The sequence below is a fragment of the Glycine max genome, chromosome 4, assembly GCF_000004515.6.
Source record: "Glycine max cultivar Williams 82 chromosome 4, Glycine_max_v4.0, whole genome shotgun sequence".
Classification (NCBI taxonomy): domain Eukaryota; kingdom Viridiplantae; phylum Streptophyta; class Magnoliopsida; order Fabales; family Fabaceae; genus Glycine; species Glycine max.
Genome location: NC_016091.4, coordinates 49584875 through 49604170, shown reverse-complemented (window position 1 = coordinate 49604170; position 19296 = coordinate 49584875). Strand labels below are relative to the sequence as shown.

General features: G+C 32.1%; 2 protein-coding genes and 1 long non-coding RNA gene across 3 annotated transcripts; 1 reads left to right on the top strand and 2 right to left on the bottom strand.

Moving 5' to 3' along the window:
- The first annotated feature begins 1589 nt into the window (after window positions 1-1589).
- Window positions 1590-6287, top strand: LOC100779561 (hydroxyproline O-galactosyltransferase HPGT1). Its single transcript, XM_003523344.5, has 12 exons — window positions 1590-1887; window positions 1963-2026; window positions 2400-2449; window positions 2602-2795; window positions 3329-3392; window positions 3476-3548; window positions 4283-4406; window positions 4602-4689; window positions 4783-4833; window positions 5290-5361; window positions 5438-5550; window positions 5755-6287. The coding sequence occupies exons 1-12, from the start codon at window positions 1772-1774 to the stop codon at window positions 5775-5777; spliced, it is 1032 nt and encodes a 343-aa protein (XP_003523392.1). The 5' UTR covers window positions 1590-1771; the 3' UTR covers window positions 5778-6287.
- A 761-nt stretch (window positions 6288-7048) lies between these two features.
- Window positions 7049-9584, bottom strand: LOC100500107 (uncharacterized). The gene is given in 5 exon segments (NM_001249976.1): window positions 7049-7351; window positions 8321-8422; window positions 8619-8783; window positions 9302-9354; window positions 9447-9584. Coding segments are annotated over 5 exon segments (570 nt in total). The 5' UTR covers window positions 9562-9584; the 3' UTR covers window positions 7049-7216.
- A 650-nt stretch (window positions 9585-10234) lies between these two features.
- On the bottom strand, window positions 10235-14450 carry LOC100779032 (uncharacterized). Its single transcript, XR_414103.3, has 3 exons — window positions 13963-14450; window positions 11562-13193; window positions 10235-10886 (listed from the first exon to the last, which is right to left on the bottom strand). It is a non-coding gene; the product is annotated as an uncharacterized lncRNA (long non-coding RNA).
- Between the last annotated feature and the right edge of the window lie 4846 nt (window positions 14451-19296).

Genomic DNA, 19296 nt, shown 5'->3' with positions numbered 1-19296 from the left:
TGAAAATTGATTCATGTAGCTTAATGGCTACTGCTTATGCGATGCTTTTAGATTTTCCCAGTTTTAATTTCGATTCCTATCAGGGTCACTATTGAGCGTAGCATGTATTTTAAAATTTTGGATGTGCTTTGTATGTGATCAAATATTGCCTTCATAGATGGTATTATGATGCAATAGCTTAACTAACCTTCAGTTAAAGTGTTTATGACAATTTTAAACCATCACAGAATTATTATATATTTGTTAAACTTGCTTAATTAAATAATTTATAGTGATTTTTGACTGAAAAATAAAATTACCAACAAAAGCTCTAAGAAACGTTGTTATATTATTGAATTTTCACTCAATTGAGAAATTAAAAAAAAAAATGAAATCCCTCTTTTTATTTTTCTTTCTTTCTATCATACCAAACACCCTTCATTCTTAATTTTCCTTTTATTTTCTCTCACTCCTCTCCATTTCCCTACTATTTTTTCTCTACCAAAAAGACTCTTAAGGATAAGATTTACCCTTTACCTAAAGCCTTCCGCTCTAGCTTATAATTTTTTTCATTCAAATATCCTTTTAAAAGTCTCAAATTAAATAAGAGTTAAACAAACGACAAGAAAATCCTCAAGGGCCTATTTGTTCATTTGAAGAATAAAGAACAAAAAGGAATGTTTTTGAATGATTTTTAAAAAGCTATTTTATATTTTTTTAAAACGAGAAAAAAACTAAATATATGTTGAAAGTTTTTTTAAGGGGTGCCAAACTTATCAAAATGTTAATAACATGTTCTTTTTTATGTATTAATAACTTGTTCTTAATAACATATTTTGAATATTATTTAAATGTCATACGAATTTAATTTCATATTTAATAGGTTTTCATTCTTATTTAGTGGATTTCATATAAATTAAACACAATAATAAATATTACATTAAACAAAATAACTAAGTCAATCCAAATGAACACCAAGTCAGTTAAATGTGCATTATTTTAACTCAATTAATGATCTCAAGTTTAAATTTGTGTTTGTAATTATGTTAAACATTTAGAAACAAATTTTTTTCATCCATAATAATTTTATCTGATTTAAACATGATTGATTGTATGAAAAATAAAAGATATTATGGTATAGTCTGAAAAAATCCAAAGTCACTCTCCACATGTTAATCCAAAATCCAAATAACCCAATCCAAATAATAAATCAACTCTTTTTCCCTATATAAAAAAAACGAACAACTATATTTCCTAAATTAAAATGAGACGATATCCAATGCAAACAATAATCAAACTGAAGTACCTATTCTTAAGCTGAAAAAGAGAATTCAGATCATCATAAAATCCTAAAACAACAAGATAAAATAGTTTTTTAGGCATAATTAGAAAATTGTTAAAAAAATATATCAAAGCTTTAGTGAGATTCACAAAAAATAATTAATAGCATTATCTTTATTTTTCCTCCACAGTTAATTATATATTATATTAACAAGAATTACATTCCTAAAAGAAATGGGTGATTTTTATCATTGAAAGAGGAAAAAAATACAAATTAATAAAATATTAATTTTTAACATATTTCTTCTCCATTTATTTAATAGTTTGGTAAGAGAATAATGAGAGGGGGGGAAAGAGAGTGGATTCTTGGTGACTTTCTTGACCAGAAAAGTAGCAACCGCAGCACCAAAGACTTTGCTTTGCATCTATCGAATTCTAATCCAATTCTCTCTGCATCTACATATACAATATCATAATCGTTCATAAGATTGCATTTGCATTGATTTCAAAAATGCAGATCAGGGGATCGAGTCACAGACTCTCCAGTATGGGCAATAATCGATCCCGCATTCCCGCGCTCCTCATCTCCATGTTCGCCACTTTCGCTTCTATCTACGTCGCTGGAAGGTTCTTCTTCTCTTTCTCTTCCTTCCATAATTTCCGTTGCGCTTACTTTTAATCATTCTCAGTTTTCCTCTTCAGGCTGTGGCAGGACGCAGAGAATCGCGTTTATCTCATCAAAGAGCTCGATAGGATCACTGGCCAGGTCAGTTACTTGCCACTACTCACTCCTCACACTCTTCTTCATCGATCTGTTGTAATCCTTCTAAAAATTTAGCTTTAATTTCAATTTCGTCGTTATCGCGATTTCCGTACGGACGAATCACCGACCTATTGCACTAGATTTAATTTTTGTGATTGCGAATCCAATTAATGCGTTTCAATTTGATCTGGCACTGTCGATTTTATGAATTTGAGAACTGGTTGATCGCGTGTGTTTTATTATTAAGGAATTAGGATTCACTCTGTGTAGTAGATCAACTGTGGGATACTGTATTATATAATTCGACGCATTAGCAGATGGACACGTGTCTCTACTTCTTGTTCTGGCTAACTTAACCGCAAGGTTTTCACTCCAGGGACAATCTGCTATATCTGTGGATGATACATTGAAGATCATAGCCTGCAGGTGTGAATTAAATTTTACTTAAATGTGCTCCTTAAAAAATGAGCTAAAGGTTTTTTATTGCCGTTGGATTTTATTGATGATCTCCTTTGGATTTCAAACGCTTGTTCACTTCTTTCGTGGTTGTAACGTTAAATTATGGTGATTGATTGTAGGGAACAACATAAGAAGCTCGATGCAATTGAGACGGAACTTGCTGGAGCTAGACAAGAGGGTTTTGTTTCAAAACCCTTGATAGAGACTAATGGAACTTACTCAATGAGAAGGCCGTTGGTCGTGATAGGTATACTGACAAAGTTTGGTCGCCAGAAGAATAGAGATGCAATTCGAAAGGCATGGATGGGGAGTGGTAAATATATTCTTGCTTTCTCTTCCTTGGTGCCACATGTCTTGAGTATACATTTGCCTATGTGTTGGTTTCAAAATGAATAAAATAGCAGTAAATATGAAATTTGATGTAAAGAATTTATGTGAAGCCTGAACTCTACACTTCTGCTGCACAGCACCTGTTGATAATGAGTTAAGGTACAGATAAAGAAACAAGAGGAGCTTTCAATTTTTACTTTTCTACCTCTAAGGAGAATGCTCCTATCTTCGTTTCCACACTAGAAAGAAGAGTCAGTATCCTCTTGTTGATGAATTTAAATTCCTTTAATATCTGGTATTGATCATGAGTCAGGACTCATAAGAAAACTCTATAATGCTATTGTGTTTTATAGTATATCACATGTAATGATTTATTTCATTGATTTTGAACATAGTTATATCGAGTGATCATGATTTTTTTTTCAAATATATCTTGCTTTAATAGTTTGTTTACAGCTTACTGCACTAAGATTGAGGTTCAGATGAGGTTTTAATTTTAAATTACTATCTTTATAGGTGCATCTTTGAAAAAAATTGAAGAAGGAAAGGGCATCATTGTGCAATTTGTTATTGGTAGAAGGTTCAAATTCCTACTTTTAGACTTGTTGGGGTTGGGGTTTGTCAATTGGAACATTGCTTATAAATTGCATACACTATTTGCAGTGAAAATCGTGGAGACAATCAAGATAAAGACATTGATCGTGAGAATAGGCTGACTAATGACTTCATAATTCTCGTATGTTCAATTAATTTAAGGATTTTTTTTTATCTCTTCACATGCTTTGGAGCTTATTTTATTTGAATTGCAAATTTAACAGGACATTCTAGGTATATCATTTGGCATTCACTTTTCTATGAAAATCCTATTGAGTTGTCTTATTCTGAATTTGGAAATGGAACCTCCAGAGTATAATTTTTTGGATAGATTCAATAATGCCCCTGAGAATTCTGCCCATGCAAAAATTGAATCTACCAAGTTGATAAAAGTTAGAATAGGGGGAAATTTCACCACTGAGAATTCTGTTGCAAGCAATTTGTCACCACAACCAATTGTGCTGGTCAAGTTAGACCAAGTAGTTTAAGAAAAACCTGTTTCAATAACTTTTGTATTTTTTACATAGTTATTTCACTGAGCATTTTGTTATTTTATTCTTCTGTTTCCAATGGACAATGGTTATAATCACATATATTTTATTCTTCTGTATGGGTCTATATTTGAGTTGTCACCAATCTTGGGTGGACATCAATTCTTATATTATATGCTATGCATGCTATACTCCATAAGTTTTTTTTTTTTTTTTTTTTTTTTTTTTAGACAGTAGTTTAGATAAGCAGGCATACATTTGTGGTTGTAGTTGCTTAACTTGCTTGAGGCTCATAACATGTCTGTATGTTGTGGCTTCTTTTGAGTGGAGAATAAGGTTCAAGAGCATAAGGTAGATAGCTCACATTCAAAAGTTATGGTGACAGGATAATCATGTGGAAACAAATGATGCATTCCCAAAGAAGGCCAAATTGTTCTTTGCTCATGCTGCAGACAAATGGGATGCTGAGTTTTATGCGAAAGTCAATGATGATGTCTATGTAAATATTGGTTAGTTTTTCTTTGACTGGATACAGTGATAATTGTTAATAATGCAATTTAACTAATATTTCCTGTTATTGCAATTTATGATTTTATGATAACATTTTATTTTGTGCTTTTCCACCTTATTTAATAAAATTCCAAAGAAATTGTTTCCCATTTTTTGATGTATATATGTCTCACAACTTGTTTTTTCCTGCACAGATGCCTTGGGAGCTACACTAGCTACTCATTTGGACAAACCTCGTGTTTACATGGGATGCATGAAATCAGGGGAAGTTTTCTCTGAGCTGTAAGCCCCTTAAGTTGTTTAAAATGTATTATTTTATGTGCTTTATAGAGAATATTTAATGATTCTCATACTGGTATCTGTGAAATATGACAGGAACCATAAATGGTATGAACCAGAGTGGTGGAAATTTGGTGACAAAAAATCGTAAGCCACACAACCAGTTATCTCATATGACTGAACAACTGCATTAATTTTACTGCATATCAAACTTGTATAAATTAGTTATGTATGACACGGTATTGACCAGTTTTGAATAGCTGCTAGTGGATCTTTGGTGAAACAAAGGTTTTTTGCATGGTATTCTGCAGCTTAGTTTGTTGATCCCATAAGTAAAACTGCATTACGTGCTTCATAAAACAATCTTTATGGGAGAAGCCTATTATGTGACATGAGTATACATTGTAGTGCTAAAATATCAAGTCCTTGCAAAATATAGCTAGACTGTATCTCTATCATGTACGAGCTGAATATTTTTAATGTATCTAGCGTTTTGGTGCACAACTCTGAATGCATTGATGTGCACTAAGTATCATAAATATTTTTCTTCATGTCATCTATTTGTCTCCTCTTGAAATGATGCTCAAATTTCCTGTTCAACAGATACTTTCGTCATGCATCAGGAGAGATGTATGTTATATCACAAGCTTTGGCTAAATTTATATCAATAAACAGGTCAGATACACTCTTAGCTGCACCTATACTGTTGGTTGCCATTTATGCATCAATCTTGAATCTGTTGACTTGACAGATCTATTCTCCGTACCTATGCCCACGATGATGTGAGTGCTGGATCCTGGTTTATCGGGCTTGATGTGAAGCATGTTGATGAGGCCAAGTTTTGTTGCTCATCTTGGTCGACAGGTCTCCCTCTCTTTTCATGAGTGTGTTGCATGTGCATGTGTGCTAGTTTAAAATTCACGACATTAGTTTTATAGACACCGAAAAGATGGCCAGACTTAAAGTATACAAGAAACTATATACAGAATTTACTTAGCATAATGTTTGACATATATATGTCAAATTTTATTTTGCAACCTTTAGGTGATACATGATTATGTTTTTCAGGAGCAATCTGTGCTGGTGTTTGAGTTGATTCCAGTGCATTCTTGTGAGAAGATCACAAACGTAATACACAGGAATCATCAATTGTTAGAAGGTTTGCTTCCTAAGATTTTTTAATTTCTATTGGAAGCAAAGTGATTCCTAGAGATGTCTGTTGAAAAGTTGCTTCTGGTTCTAGATTTGATGTCCATCGAACAATATAGTTTCATTAGCTTATGAGTACAGGTGGCAAGTTGTGCGGTTGAAGGTTTACTAGCTGCTATTACTAAAGGCATGCAACGTCGTACAGCAAATAAAAATTCGGCTTGCCACCAATAAGGTTTTTTTTTTAAGAGCTAGCCTCCTATGAGTTGGTTTATATCATTCTATGTTTCTTTCCTTCGTTACATGGGCGTAGGGGAAGATGACTCCTCTTAGTAGAAGAACATCCAAAAATGTAGTGAAAGTATTTATAGGAATGACATGGTGACTGACAATCTCTTGCCATAAAGGGAACTTTGTTTTTGTATATGAAATAGGCAGGGAAATTTGAGTCATAATTATGTTTTATTCATACAATTTATTATTAGAATTTTACGATTCGCTATTTTAATCACATTCATCATTTGATATAGTTTAGCAAGTCAATGATTCGTATATTGACTTTTTATCTTGCAATACACGGATAAATCAGTGCGATTACATCATTGATACAAAATAATACAATTCAACGATTTATTATTTATTCCATTTCTTCCACCGTTTCTTATAGAAGAAATTGAAAAGTTAGATAAACTTAAGTTGCTAAATGAAAATGAAACTAAAATGAATTTTTAGTCTATTTGTATGCACTGTCACCGGCTTTTTATGCATTGTCTTTGGCCATTCCATTGTTCTATTTTTAGTCTTTTAAAACAAAATTTTCAGAGACCTTTATTATTCCAAATTTAATTATAACACCATAGTTGTTGGGAGATATAAGGTGATTTAGTGGTTGAGAGAAGAAGCATAAGAGTTGAGTGATAAGAGGCCTTGGATTTGAATCTTTCGACTAACATAACATAATATCTACTAAAATTTATCGATAAAAAAATAAAATAAAAAACCACCATAGCTCTTCCCAAGTATTTTTCAAAAATTCTTTTCGACGAGTTAAGCATAGCCATTTCTTCTTCCACTTTGGTTTAGCGATAAAACGCATTTCAATTGCTCTATAGTAGTCAATGGGATAGCTAGGAAGTTAAGGTCTTGGCCAAAAGCAAGCATAATAAAGGGGGAAACAGATTCTATTTGTTATCTCTAAGGAACTACCAATCCATTCAAACCAATTCCACGACTCTTCAACGTATATTTGTGTAAAACAAAAAGACAACAACAGATTGCCCATGTTCCAACCTATATTTGACCGTTATTTATCATTATACAAAAGGAACTAACACATTCCTTGATCAATAAACGATACACCCAACATATTGCTTCAGGAGTCTCAGGATGAGCCATTAAGGAAATGTGCTAGCGCCTTGTCCGTATGATTGTCATTCATAACCAAGGCGTCAGCAACGCTATTTGATGAAAATCCCATTTCACGCAAAAGGGTGTAGCCATTGACGAATTCCTGAACCTTCGAATGAATAATACATCAAGTCAGAAAAAACAAAGTAATCTGGAAAGGGTGACAATACTACTGTGGCAACTAGCAATGTAAAATAAAAGAATTTTAGCAATAGTCTAAATAAGAAAAACATAAACCCATCAGATGGTATTGAAACCAATAGAAAATTAAAATATATATATATATATATATATATAATGATTACTTTGAACACCACAAACATGCAGCCAGTGGGGTCAGTACAAACAATACAAAGAACCATTCTGTGTATGTAATTATCAGTATGACACCTACAGGGAAGTTTAGTCTTGGTCATCATAGGAATGACAGCACGAAAAACTTAGAAATCAGACCAAAGCTGGGAAAAGTTACTGAAATTCTCTCATTCTAAGAAAGGCATTTCCTTCAAGGTTGACAAGAAGAGTTATATTTGAATGGGAAGCAGACTCTAGATGAGAGATGGAAAAGCTTTAACAGAATGCAAACAAGTCAAAAAGTAGTCTAGTTGAATAGAAACAGAGTTAGAAACTCTTCCATTTAGGCTTAAAGCATAACATGTCAAACCCTTATTGATCATTGACGCTTGTAAATGAAAGGAACCAGTAGACTCCACAGAACACCAAAGTTACCCTTCTAACCAACACAGAAGGATGAGTGATCAGAAGAAGAAAAGCAGATCATGCAAGACATGCAAAGTTCTACTCAATGTTTAGGGTAACCATCTTATCAAACTGATGAGTTTCTATCGTTATTGAAAAGACAATCAACTTGATGACCAAAACAAGTCGCACTAATAATTTGAAGAGAAATCATAGTATCAAGGGAAAAACCATTTGGGTTTCAAAGAATTATTCAACCAGAATGGAGATTAGAGAGAGGGATGTATGACATTATTTTTCAGAAAAATAATCATACTTTTCAGCAATTCTATTATCTCAAACATCATGTCAATAATGAGTTACAGGGATCATAACATACTTTGGTTGGATTATCACCATAATTTTCAACGGCAATGGGAACAGCCTCTTGGCTAAGCCCCATGGCCATAAATTTGCTCACAATGGGATCCAAAGCAGTAACCTGGAAAAAAAAGTTTCATTTTACAGAGAGTTGGAAACAGTAATTGATTTATCTATATACAGAAAAACAGTGCACCAAATTAACCATGAACTAACAAATAGTAAGTTTAAGTTATAACCTCTGCATAATAAATTCCAGAAAAAAAATTATTACGCTACAACAGCATATTGGAACTTGCTCTAAATGAAGAACAAACCTTTGCTGTTGATGAATCAGAAACTTTAGTCGGAACATTTTCTGATCCAAATTTGCTCCAATTTGGGTTATCCTTCTCTGCTTCGGCTAAAATTTTTCTCTCCAATCCAAAATCAAATTGGAAGTTGCTCCGTGGATTATCTCCCGCAAGGGATGATAAATGAGGCTGCAAAATTGTCATAACCATTAAAAAACCATATTCAACTAACGGAACAGAAATCAATTATGCAAAGCTTTAGTATTTTCACACACTTGGCATGGAGAAGAACACCCTCAAAATGAAATTTAAGCAAAAAAAATCGGCTAAAACTAATATGAATAAACCCCATTGGATTCCACTAGCCGAGGTCAGCTACATGCATAAATGAAAATTAAAACTAAAACTGATATTCAACAGAGTGGCCATCAAGCAAAGGGTAGTTTATAACCATAGGAAATCTGCATTAACGATGCTTCAGCTTTGCCATTGGCCACCAATTATTTCTTTATGTCACCAATTTTTATTTGGGAAAAATCAGTTAGGAGTAATAATGGTTTGTGATTAAATGACAACTTAAAATTGCTAAATAACCTATTTTCTCGTATAGAGTTTGAATCTAATTCGAGCTAGAAATAAGGTTTATATTGAACTTGAGTTGACCTATTCAAAATAATAATACCAGAATCGAGCAAAGCAAAACATACCGGCGGTGTGATCCTATATTCTGGCTTTATACCAACCCTAACGCCAAATCCTGCTGCACATTCAATAGGAAAAAATCAATTTCACCACCGCGAAAACGCGACTAAAAACTTAAACCCCTAATCAGTTTCGGAATGAGAGAGTTACAAGAAGGAGTAGGATTCTGCTGATACGGTGATGGACGGTACATCGGTGACGGTGGCGGTGGCGGACGGTAAATCGGAGGTTGTGGGCCCGACCTGCTTCTGAAATCGTAGTCCATCGAATCCAACGGGTAACAAACTAACAATCACCTGCGTTGCGTAAACAAGCGTGTGCCTTCCCACTTCGGATGTTTTAAGTTTTGCTCGTTTCTTGTTTTGATTTTTGACTGATCAAACAAAATATTTACTCTAAATAATTATTGTAGCTTATTTCAATTTTGACTAATCAAATTTGAATTGAGTGCTAAAATGGAAAACTATTGATAGCAAAAATTGTGGAATTAGCCATTAGCTACATACATGTTCACGGGCAAGGATGTCAAATTTGAAAGTTTACAAAAATTCCCCAAACTTTCATAAATTCGTCACTTGTTTAATATAAAAATAATAGTAAAAATTCGTCACTTGTTTAATATAAAAATAATAGTAAAAATTTATCATGAAAGAATTATTATATCATAATTTATCTTTATGATATCATAAATAACACATCATATTTTATGTTAAAGTTAGTCTCAAATGAGAATTATAAAATCGATTTTGTAGTAAAAAAAAAAAAAGATTGAGAGTTTGAATTATTCCAAATTTTACACTAACAAAACCTAACAATTAACAACTACATTTATCAATAAAAAAAAAAAATCGAAGTTAATATCAAACAGATTATATTGTATTTATTTAAGTTATCAATGAGAGATTGATAATTTCTGCTAAACTTGTAACTCCAAAATCAAATGTGAAAACTACTGAATTTCTAAATTCCAATACAACAAAATTACAGTTTACAACACATTAATTAACAATCTATGCTCCCACATGTTGGCTGAGAGTAGAGAACGGGAGACAAATAATAGAGTCCTGTCTTTACATCACTTTCAGATACATTCCTACAAGGAAAACTAAGACCTACTTCATCAAGGCTGAACACGATCTAGAACTAGAAAAGACACTTGCTATGGTACATGATGAATACAAAATTACAATCAAAATATAGGGTCATTTGCACCAAATATAGAAGAACCAAACTGTCTTGTATTCAAATCATTGCCATCCAAGGCAGGACCAAAACGATCCAGCCACTGTGTTGGACTTGCAGTTTCATTCTCCTCCACCCACTCAGCAGTCATGTCAATATCATCAAATTGAAGCAGATCAACTTCTGTAGACTTTGCACTCATCTGCCTAGCTAACTTGAGATTGTAGTTTACATAAACTAGGTCATTAAATGTTTCTCTATCAATCTTGTTCCGCTTCTCAGAGAGAATTTGCCAAAAGGTACTCCACTGTCTGTGAAATGAGAAGGTGCTGCAAACTTGACTTAATATTCTAATGGCAACTCATTGCAACCCCGGAGCAGAGTCACCATACTGCTCCCACCAAAGCCCTACAACGAATAAGCAATGAGTCTGCAGAATAATTAACCCTACTGTGTAATGGTACCAGCAGATTTGCTAATAAAACAGTGGAAAAAAAGGAAATAGTAAACAACAAAAATCAAATTCTTATTAGAACATGCTCAAAATCCATTGTACAAGGTAAACAACAGACTGAATAATCAGCATCCTTGCCACTGCTTCAGTAATACAATTGCTATGATGCCCGAGAATCAAAGCATGGTCCAGCATTTGCTAAAAATACACATGTCAGAAACATTTTGTTGTGTTGTTTTTGTTCTGTTGTTCTCTAAACTCTAAAGAATAATGATGAATACCAAAAGCACAAAGCATAGGACAGATGCATATCAATTTCATGTGGTCCTCCCTCCCAAGAAAAAAAAAACATATAAATAACAATTAAACCAAATGAGACGAGCTGTTCCCATGATTGACATCAGCTGAACCCAAGTTTCTTAGAGTGCAACTGAAATCAGATGCTAACTAGTTGTCCGGTGAATGAAACAAAAAAGAATCTTATTAACCAAAAATGAACTGAAAAAAGTCCTAATTAAGTTTCGCAAAAGTTAATGTTGGATTGAAAGATGTAGCTTAAAAAGAACTTCATCACAAAATTGGCTCTCTGAGAGAGAAAATGTATCAAGGGACACTATTTTAAAACTTACAAGGTGCAACTGTATTCCTTGCCTCCTTTGCTAGGCTACAGCCAAACATTCCATGTGCCTTTGTAAAAGTATAGATTTGATTGGTGATGTCACGCCTCATATCTGGTACAGGAAGCAATTTCTCCAGTACATTAAAGAAGTCTTCTTTTATAGAAGAAATAAATTTTATTTCAGGATTGTATTGGATACTGGGGTTCAAGAAGGCAGCAGCTGCATGTAGAGGTGAATGGAGTTGGTCTCACCACTTTTTATCAACTATATCTAAGAATTTCTTACACTTATTCTCATCCATTATGTAGTGTGTCCTGATTGATTCTTTGGCCCTGCTCATTAGTTCATATATGGAACCCACAGTTGGTTTCCCTTCTGATATTTCTCTCAATACTTTCAAAAAAGGCTCAGAGATGGCCACACACTCTTCCACTGTCCTCCAGAAATCACCATCTTCAGCAATAGCAATACAAGAAAGACTCTGTGGTTTATTTGCATTCGAAGTGTTTGAGGCATATTCATGGCTGTGGAACATATTCTTCAATCTTGTTCTCAATTTCAACATAGACTGTAAAGACAGGAAGGTGGATACAGACTTTGTGATTCCAGTCCTGATAAGTTCTTGGCCTCCAGTGTACTTCTTCATAAGATCGAGCAATGAGGCATTATTGTATATTAAATTTTATATGGTTTGTGCTTGTAAAATACATCTACTAATCCAATCAACCTTGGAGAATTCCTCCTAGATTAGGTTTAAACATTGAGAGCCACAAGGAGATACAAATATAGTTCCATAACTCTGCACAATATGATTAGCAATACCAGTGTAGTTAACACAGCCATCCATAATAATTTGCACAACATTTTCAGAGCCAAACTCTTGAATTACAGAATCAAAAAGATCAGCCAGCCACTTGGTGTTCTTGAAATATGCAGAGGCATCCACAGATTTATGGAAAAAGGTCCTGGATGGTGATGAGACTAAGAAATTAATTATGGCCTTTGATTTATAATCTGTCCATGTGTCTGCAATAATGGTGCAACCTGTAGTGGCCCACTCTTTCTCAACATCTTTTGACTGTAATCCCTCTTCTGATTTTATCCTTTCCAACCATGTTGTTTTTAGGATTTCTGCATACGGACCAGTAAATCCAAGACCACACTTTGCAATGGCATCAATCATTGACTGATAAGATGAAGATCATGCAACACTGAAGTCTAGCTTATTCTCAAAAAAGAATAGAGCAATACTTCTCTCTGCATTCTCTTGGTTATTCGTAGAGGAAGGGGTCATAGGATTGCCAGTTGGGAAAATCTTCATGACAGGGGATGCTACATCCAAAGATACAAGAGCTTTAGTTGCTGAAAGATTACTGGGAGACTTGACTTCTGCTATTTTTTGCTTCTTTGAACTGGAGATTTCTTTGACCTCTTCCTTTGATGCTATTATACCCCTTACTCTATCTGTAACATCATCTCTGACCTTGCTACAAGGATTTACCCCTTTACTAGGGAATCGAGATAAATGATGCTTCAACCTACTTATGCCACCATTCAGAACTCTTTGACAAAATTTACACCTTACCTTGTTTCCATCTAATTTGTCTGCATATTCCCAACAGACATCTTTTTCCCGAACCACTGCCAGAGTTCAATTAAAAAAAATTAAAATCAGCACATTATTCAATAAGCTGTTCTTTGGGTTTTCTTAATTTATTACATTTGCATCAGAGTAACCAAGAGTAAGTTAACATATTCAAATTAAAAATAAGGATCGACAAAATGCAAAATAAAAATTGATATCTAAACTCCCTAAAGAAAATGATGCTCGTATGTTAAGAAGAATATTAATGTAGAAGGTAATGAAGTCATTAGGATCCTAGGATATAAACAATAATTAGTTGATACTAGGTCCCATGGTTTCAAATTACAGTTGCGGTTGAAAATGTGGTCACAATTGCAGCCACTGTGATTGTGACAGTTGGGATACTTCTTATGGCCATTGCAGCATGAATTTATTTTATGTTTGCACCAAGTATAATTCATAATGACTCATTTTAAACATTCTACGTCTCTTGTTCTTCTCCCTCCCAAATCCCACCTCTCCCTCCTCACTAGCTTGTTATCATTTTACTATATATCTAACCCTTCAAAATTCCTATAAATCTACAATATAAAGAGGAAGAATGAAAAACTAAGTCTTTGAGGATTAAGAAGCACATTGTGGATTGTTGCGGCCCAATGCAGCTGTTTCACCCACTGTGTTTTGGCCGTTGAATTGGGGATTTTCCTGTGATTATCAAAAGCAGTGCAATGTGGTGTTCTGCTATCATGCTAGGTCCATTAATGATACAATTAGCATCGGCTTTATTTAAAAGACAGGTATAGTGGAACATAGGCTTCAACTTACTTTAGGATGCAGTAACGTAGCCACTGGAGAATAAGTATATGAAAACCTACACGAAAAGATCAAACCAGAAAAATAGAGTAAGAATCTCATCAGAAACACAACACGCTATAACATGAATCACAGTCATTCAAGCACAAGTGCACAACAGTGATCATTCCATAATTAAAGCAATGCACTTGAATAAAAAAAACTTATGTGGTTTAGTGAATTTTCTCAAGAGACAAAGTGTTCCATCAAATATTGTAACTCTTCCTTTGCTTGCAAAAGCATTAAGTGAAGTCAAGCATCAAATTCAAATCATCTTTCATTTTACTCATTTTGAAAACTCATTAAGATATTCAAATCCTTCAAAGAACCAAACAAATTGAATTAAATCTTCCTCCCGATTGCACAGTGAATTAAATCTAGATTTCATTTCATATATGCAGAAAATCAATTGCATTTAAAACAAATTAAAAGGCGAAAGAAAGAAAAAGGATAAGGATGACGGAGAGATATACGGAGATCGCAGATTTGAATAATCTTTCGATTTATCGCGATATTTTCGAGCTAGGGTTTATGCTGCGGTGTATCTTCGTTCTTATCTTTTCTTCTTTCTCCTCTCACTAACTCTTTTTTTTTATCTTCTCTTGTATTTTCTCGTTTTTCGATTTCTATTTTTTACTTTATTTTTGGTTAGCAACCCTCTGTGTTTGTGTCGGGTTTCTTTCGGCGATATCTCGCGCATATTTAACCAGTGGTATAGAACCTGGTGGGATCCGGTGAGGCGAAGATTTATGAAGCGACACATCATTATTACATCAGATGATTTACCTCGTATGAAGTAAGTACATGTGACGTAAAAAAAAAAAAAAAAGACAAGTAGTGATTTCATCCCTGTGGACGGTTGATAAATGGTAATAAAGAGGCGTTAATAGATGGATTAGATTTATTATTTTTTTATATTAAAATTTGAATTTTTATAATCTAAGAATCAATTTATTAATGCTTTACACACTCATAAAAGTAATTATTTATTCTAATTTTTTTTTTCAATAAGTTGAAGCTTATAGTGGAACATAAGGTTAACTATTTTTAAAAGACAGGTATAGTGGAACAATATTTTCGATTAACTTAAAACTTGGTAAGCTTATCAGAAATTGTAATTAAAATCAACTATATACGATAAATTTTCTAATAAGGTAACAGTTAATTGCAATGAATGAGTTTTTTTCACAAAAAAATATTTATTTTTCAATACAAATTATTTGTTTATTTTTCTTTTCAGATGTACCTAGGATAATAATAAAACTATTTTATTTAATATTAAGAATATTCATGAGAAAATATTATGAGAGAATAAAATATATTTTTCAATAAATCTTATAAACAAGACATAAATTTATCATTCAATAAAGTAAATTATAAACTTTAACTTGACTATTTCATATAGATCAACATACTTAACATTTAAAAAGATAAACACATCTAATATTTTAATACATTAAAGTAACTTTGTTATAATAATTAAATACTAACAATAAATATTTATTTAATCTTTTAAATAAGTTAATTTTTTAGGTCTAAAAGATTTTTGAAATCACCTAGTTTATTTTCACCTCTTTGTATAAGTTGAAAATAATCTTTTAAAAATATAATAAAATTTCTGCAAATTAACTTATGCCTAAGTTAATTTTAAATTATGAAAAAATTAGAAATTATAAGATTAACTTAAGAGTAAAAAAAAGATAAAAAGACTATAAATTCAAATCCCCATTAACAACAAAAAAAAAATTATATTTATCAATAATAAAAAAAACTGTAAGCCCTGCACCATTTTGTGGACTAGTGGTAATGTTTGTTGTTGGTGGGCTAGTTTCTTTTTTTCTCTATTCAACATCTTGTTGGACTTCTCGTTTTCCACCCGTACCTTCGTTGCAACTTCAAAAAAAAAAAAAAAAAAACAAGGCTGCAACTTGCTGCAATCCATAAATTTCCAATAAAATTACATCTTGGATTATTTTTTTAGAATGGAAAAAAAGCAGATGACGTTTGAGACTTATAGGGTGCAGGAAGAAACATCCTAAAAAGAGAGAGAGAGAGAGAGAAAATCTATTAAATAAAACTTCTCTTATTAAGAGTCGAATGGCATATACAAATTCTGAAGGAAAGATGCGAAGGGCTTGATATGATTAATTACGTTTTTAATCGTTAACAAAGTCTTGCACAATTTTCTGAATAATGTTCCCATCAAAGCTTTACTTATGTCATGATCTCTATTTGCTCATCTCATTCCTGGTGTTTTATTATGCGAGCATACATGCGTAAATTATACTGCCTTTTTTATTATATATATAATGATGCTAAGCTCACGGCATATAGCTGACTAACGTAATACTATTGTGATTTGTCATTCTCTGGTGTAAACCAGCTGTATTTATTCCTAACCTACCAATCAATTAATGCGTATTAATTGTTGCATGAACGGGGCATGGCATGGAACCCTTTTTTTTTTTAATTTGAGTTTTTTATTCTTTTTGTGATGACTTGGTAACAGAACGTGGGGAAGGGCATACATGCAAGACCATGCTGCAGAGTGCAGAATTAATAAGGAGGGCAGCGTTTGACCTGTACCATGTCCCATGCATTTGTCATGGCCCCAAGCACCACCCACGAGTCACCAATTATATTATATTACAATAAATGCATGCAAGTTATTTGACTTGTAATGAGGCCACTATCAATTACTACAATTACCTACAGCATCGCCTACCCAGGCCACCCTTTTTTTTATTTTTATTATTAAAAGATTAATTACGTGAATATTATTGCCTAGTTATTATTTTTGGTGGTTACAACGACAACCTATTTTAATCTTTTTCTTATTATTTTGACCTTAGGCAATTGGGAGGGGAGAGCATGTGGCCAACAGTGATATTGTCATAAAAAAATAGAGGCTGACTTTTAATATTTTCATATTTAACTTAGGACAAAAATTCAGGCAATATATTAAGTATTTTTAGTATATATTATCTTTTCATTTAGCTTATTAGGTAAAGGAAGCTATCTTTTAACTTTCTAACAACTCACAAATGACCATTATGCTGACATGCTGTTAATGTTTTACTTAACACTCACAATGGTGAACCCGTTAATTTTAATGAATAACAGATTCTATTTTTCGTGACTGCTTCAGAAGGAAGTACACTGAGATGAACGGAAGTGGAAGAAAATTGTGACTTTCTCAAACTTTTAGTAGCTAAATATATAGAGATTAATTAAACATTTTTATATGCATTTTAGTATCAATAATAATCTCTCCAAGTGCAATATTTGACTCTTAATTTTGTTCACTTGGACTTAATAGATAAGTTTGATACAATAGGTCAACGGCTGCCATTGGTGATAGTAAATGTAATTTGTCTAAAGCGATGTTACATGTATAGGAAATGTGCATGAATAAATTGGTCTTGACAGCGAGGTGCTGCACATATGACAATAGAAATGTGGAATAAACCCTCTTTCTTCCATGGCCTGCTCAACATCATGTACCATGCTGTCAATATCCAACTACCGAATATCAACGTTCTTATGTTTTGTTTGGTGATGATAATAATAATAATAATAATATTTTTACTGCACATATATAATACCTTGTAACAGCATTGTGTCGGTGGAATTTTTGGGAAGAGTAATAGTACAATTAATCAATTTACATTATAGTTAAATAGTTTTAATATTCCACTCTCAATAAATAATACCCCGTATAACTAATTTATCTAAAACAATTTGTAATTCAAATAAGGATTAAAAAAATTCATTTTTGAAAACTGATATTAATAATAACAATTGTCAAAATATTGTTAATGTATTTTAAAAATCATACATATAGATTTATAAATATATAATATTCTAATATAAGATAATTAAAGGACTGGATCTATTATTAAGTAATTAGGTCTCAATTTGAATTTTATAATTAGAAAATAATATGATTAAGAGAGCAAGCTCTCTAAGTAATCAGCTAGGTTTCTTACTAGATTGTAAGTCATCAATAAAGTGTATGAATATTTCACGCCTATAAGAGTATATATATATAATGAGAGTTATTTAATGAGTTGTTTAAAAAAAAGATTATTTTGATATGTCACGTATGATTTTGAGTGTTGCTTAAAATTGGAGACAGTTATTTATACAAGTAACCTTGTTTAACTTTGCATTAAATACAAGAGAAATATAATATTTATGAACTAAGTAACTTATTAATAAAAATATTTATTGAATAGAAAATTAATTAAGTTACTTGAGGTGAGAATTTCTTATATCAATACCAGTACTAGAAGTGCGCTAACAAAATTAAAGGAATTATTTTTTAAAGAGTATTTAATATATCCTATTAAATACATTCAATTACTTTGGTCCACCGTTCGTTTTTGTCTATTGCTTTGAAACATTTTTTTTTCTATTTGTTATTTTAAAATAACATTAATTACTACTATATTTTTAATCATGCCATATACTTATCAAGAAATAAAGATAAACAATGGTGTAACGAATATTGTTATCATAATAAAAAGAGAAATAAAAAATACATTAAGAAAACATAAATTATCTTGTTATAAATAAGAATATTGATTAAATTCTTAATTTATATGCTATAATTTTAAATGATAAATGAAAAGAAATAATGAGTGAAAAATATTTATGATTCTTCTTATAATATTCATTTACTAGTTCTCTTACTAAATAAAGCATTATGTTTTTACATATTAATTTAATTTAATTTTTCCTTCAATAGTTTTTTTTAAAGTATCAGAAGGGTTAACATAAAAATATTATTAAAAAACATAGCACTACTTAAGAAATAAATAAATATATTTTCTGTTTTCGATAAAATACCTGATTTCTTTTTCAATAAATACTTTACTTTATATATAGTATACTTATTTGTAGCACTTGCCTTGAAGAGATTTTTTCATTACTTCAATTTATTTCATATCATTACCATTTAGTAACAAAATCAATTGTAAATTAAATTTATTTAAACAGTTGCTTAAGTGGCATAGTTATATATAGCAAGTATACAGCCCTGATAATTCTTTGACCGAGTATTTTTTCTTTGGTCGGTTAGAATTTAATGACTCTCCACCATATAATACTAGAGTGTACTACATGGTCTCTCTGTTTAAAGTAAGTTCAAGTGGTTAGGAGAAATTCTTCTGTCCTCTCTCGTATTGTAGAAAAATCTTAATCTTAATATTCTTAAGTCTTAACTATAGATTTTAACGACGCAAGGGAGAGAAAATGAGTGGTAGAAATGAACAGTGAAGATCTCTTCCTCCACTAATAAAAGGA

Excerpts from the sequence above, each read along its gene's own strand:
- LOC100779561 (XM_003523344.5), top strand. The coding sequence starts at position 1,772 with ATGCAGATCAGGGGATCGAGTCACAGACTCTCCAGTATGGGCAATAAT. Across the intron at positions 4,690-4,782 it reads GGGGAAGTTTTCTCTGAGCT|GAACCATAAATGGTATGAAC; the intron begins GTAAGCCCCTTA and ends GAAATATGACAG. Across the intron at positions 5,551-5,754 it reads TTGCTCATCTTGGTCGACAG|GAGCAATCTGTGCTGGTGTT; the intron begins GTCTCCCTCTCT and ends TATGTTTTTCAG.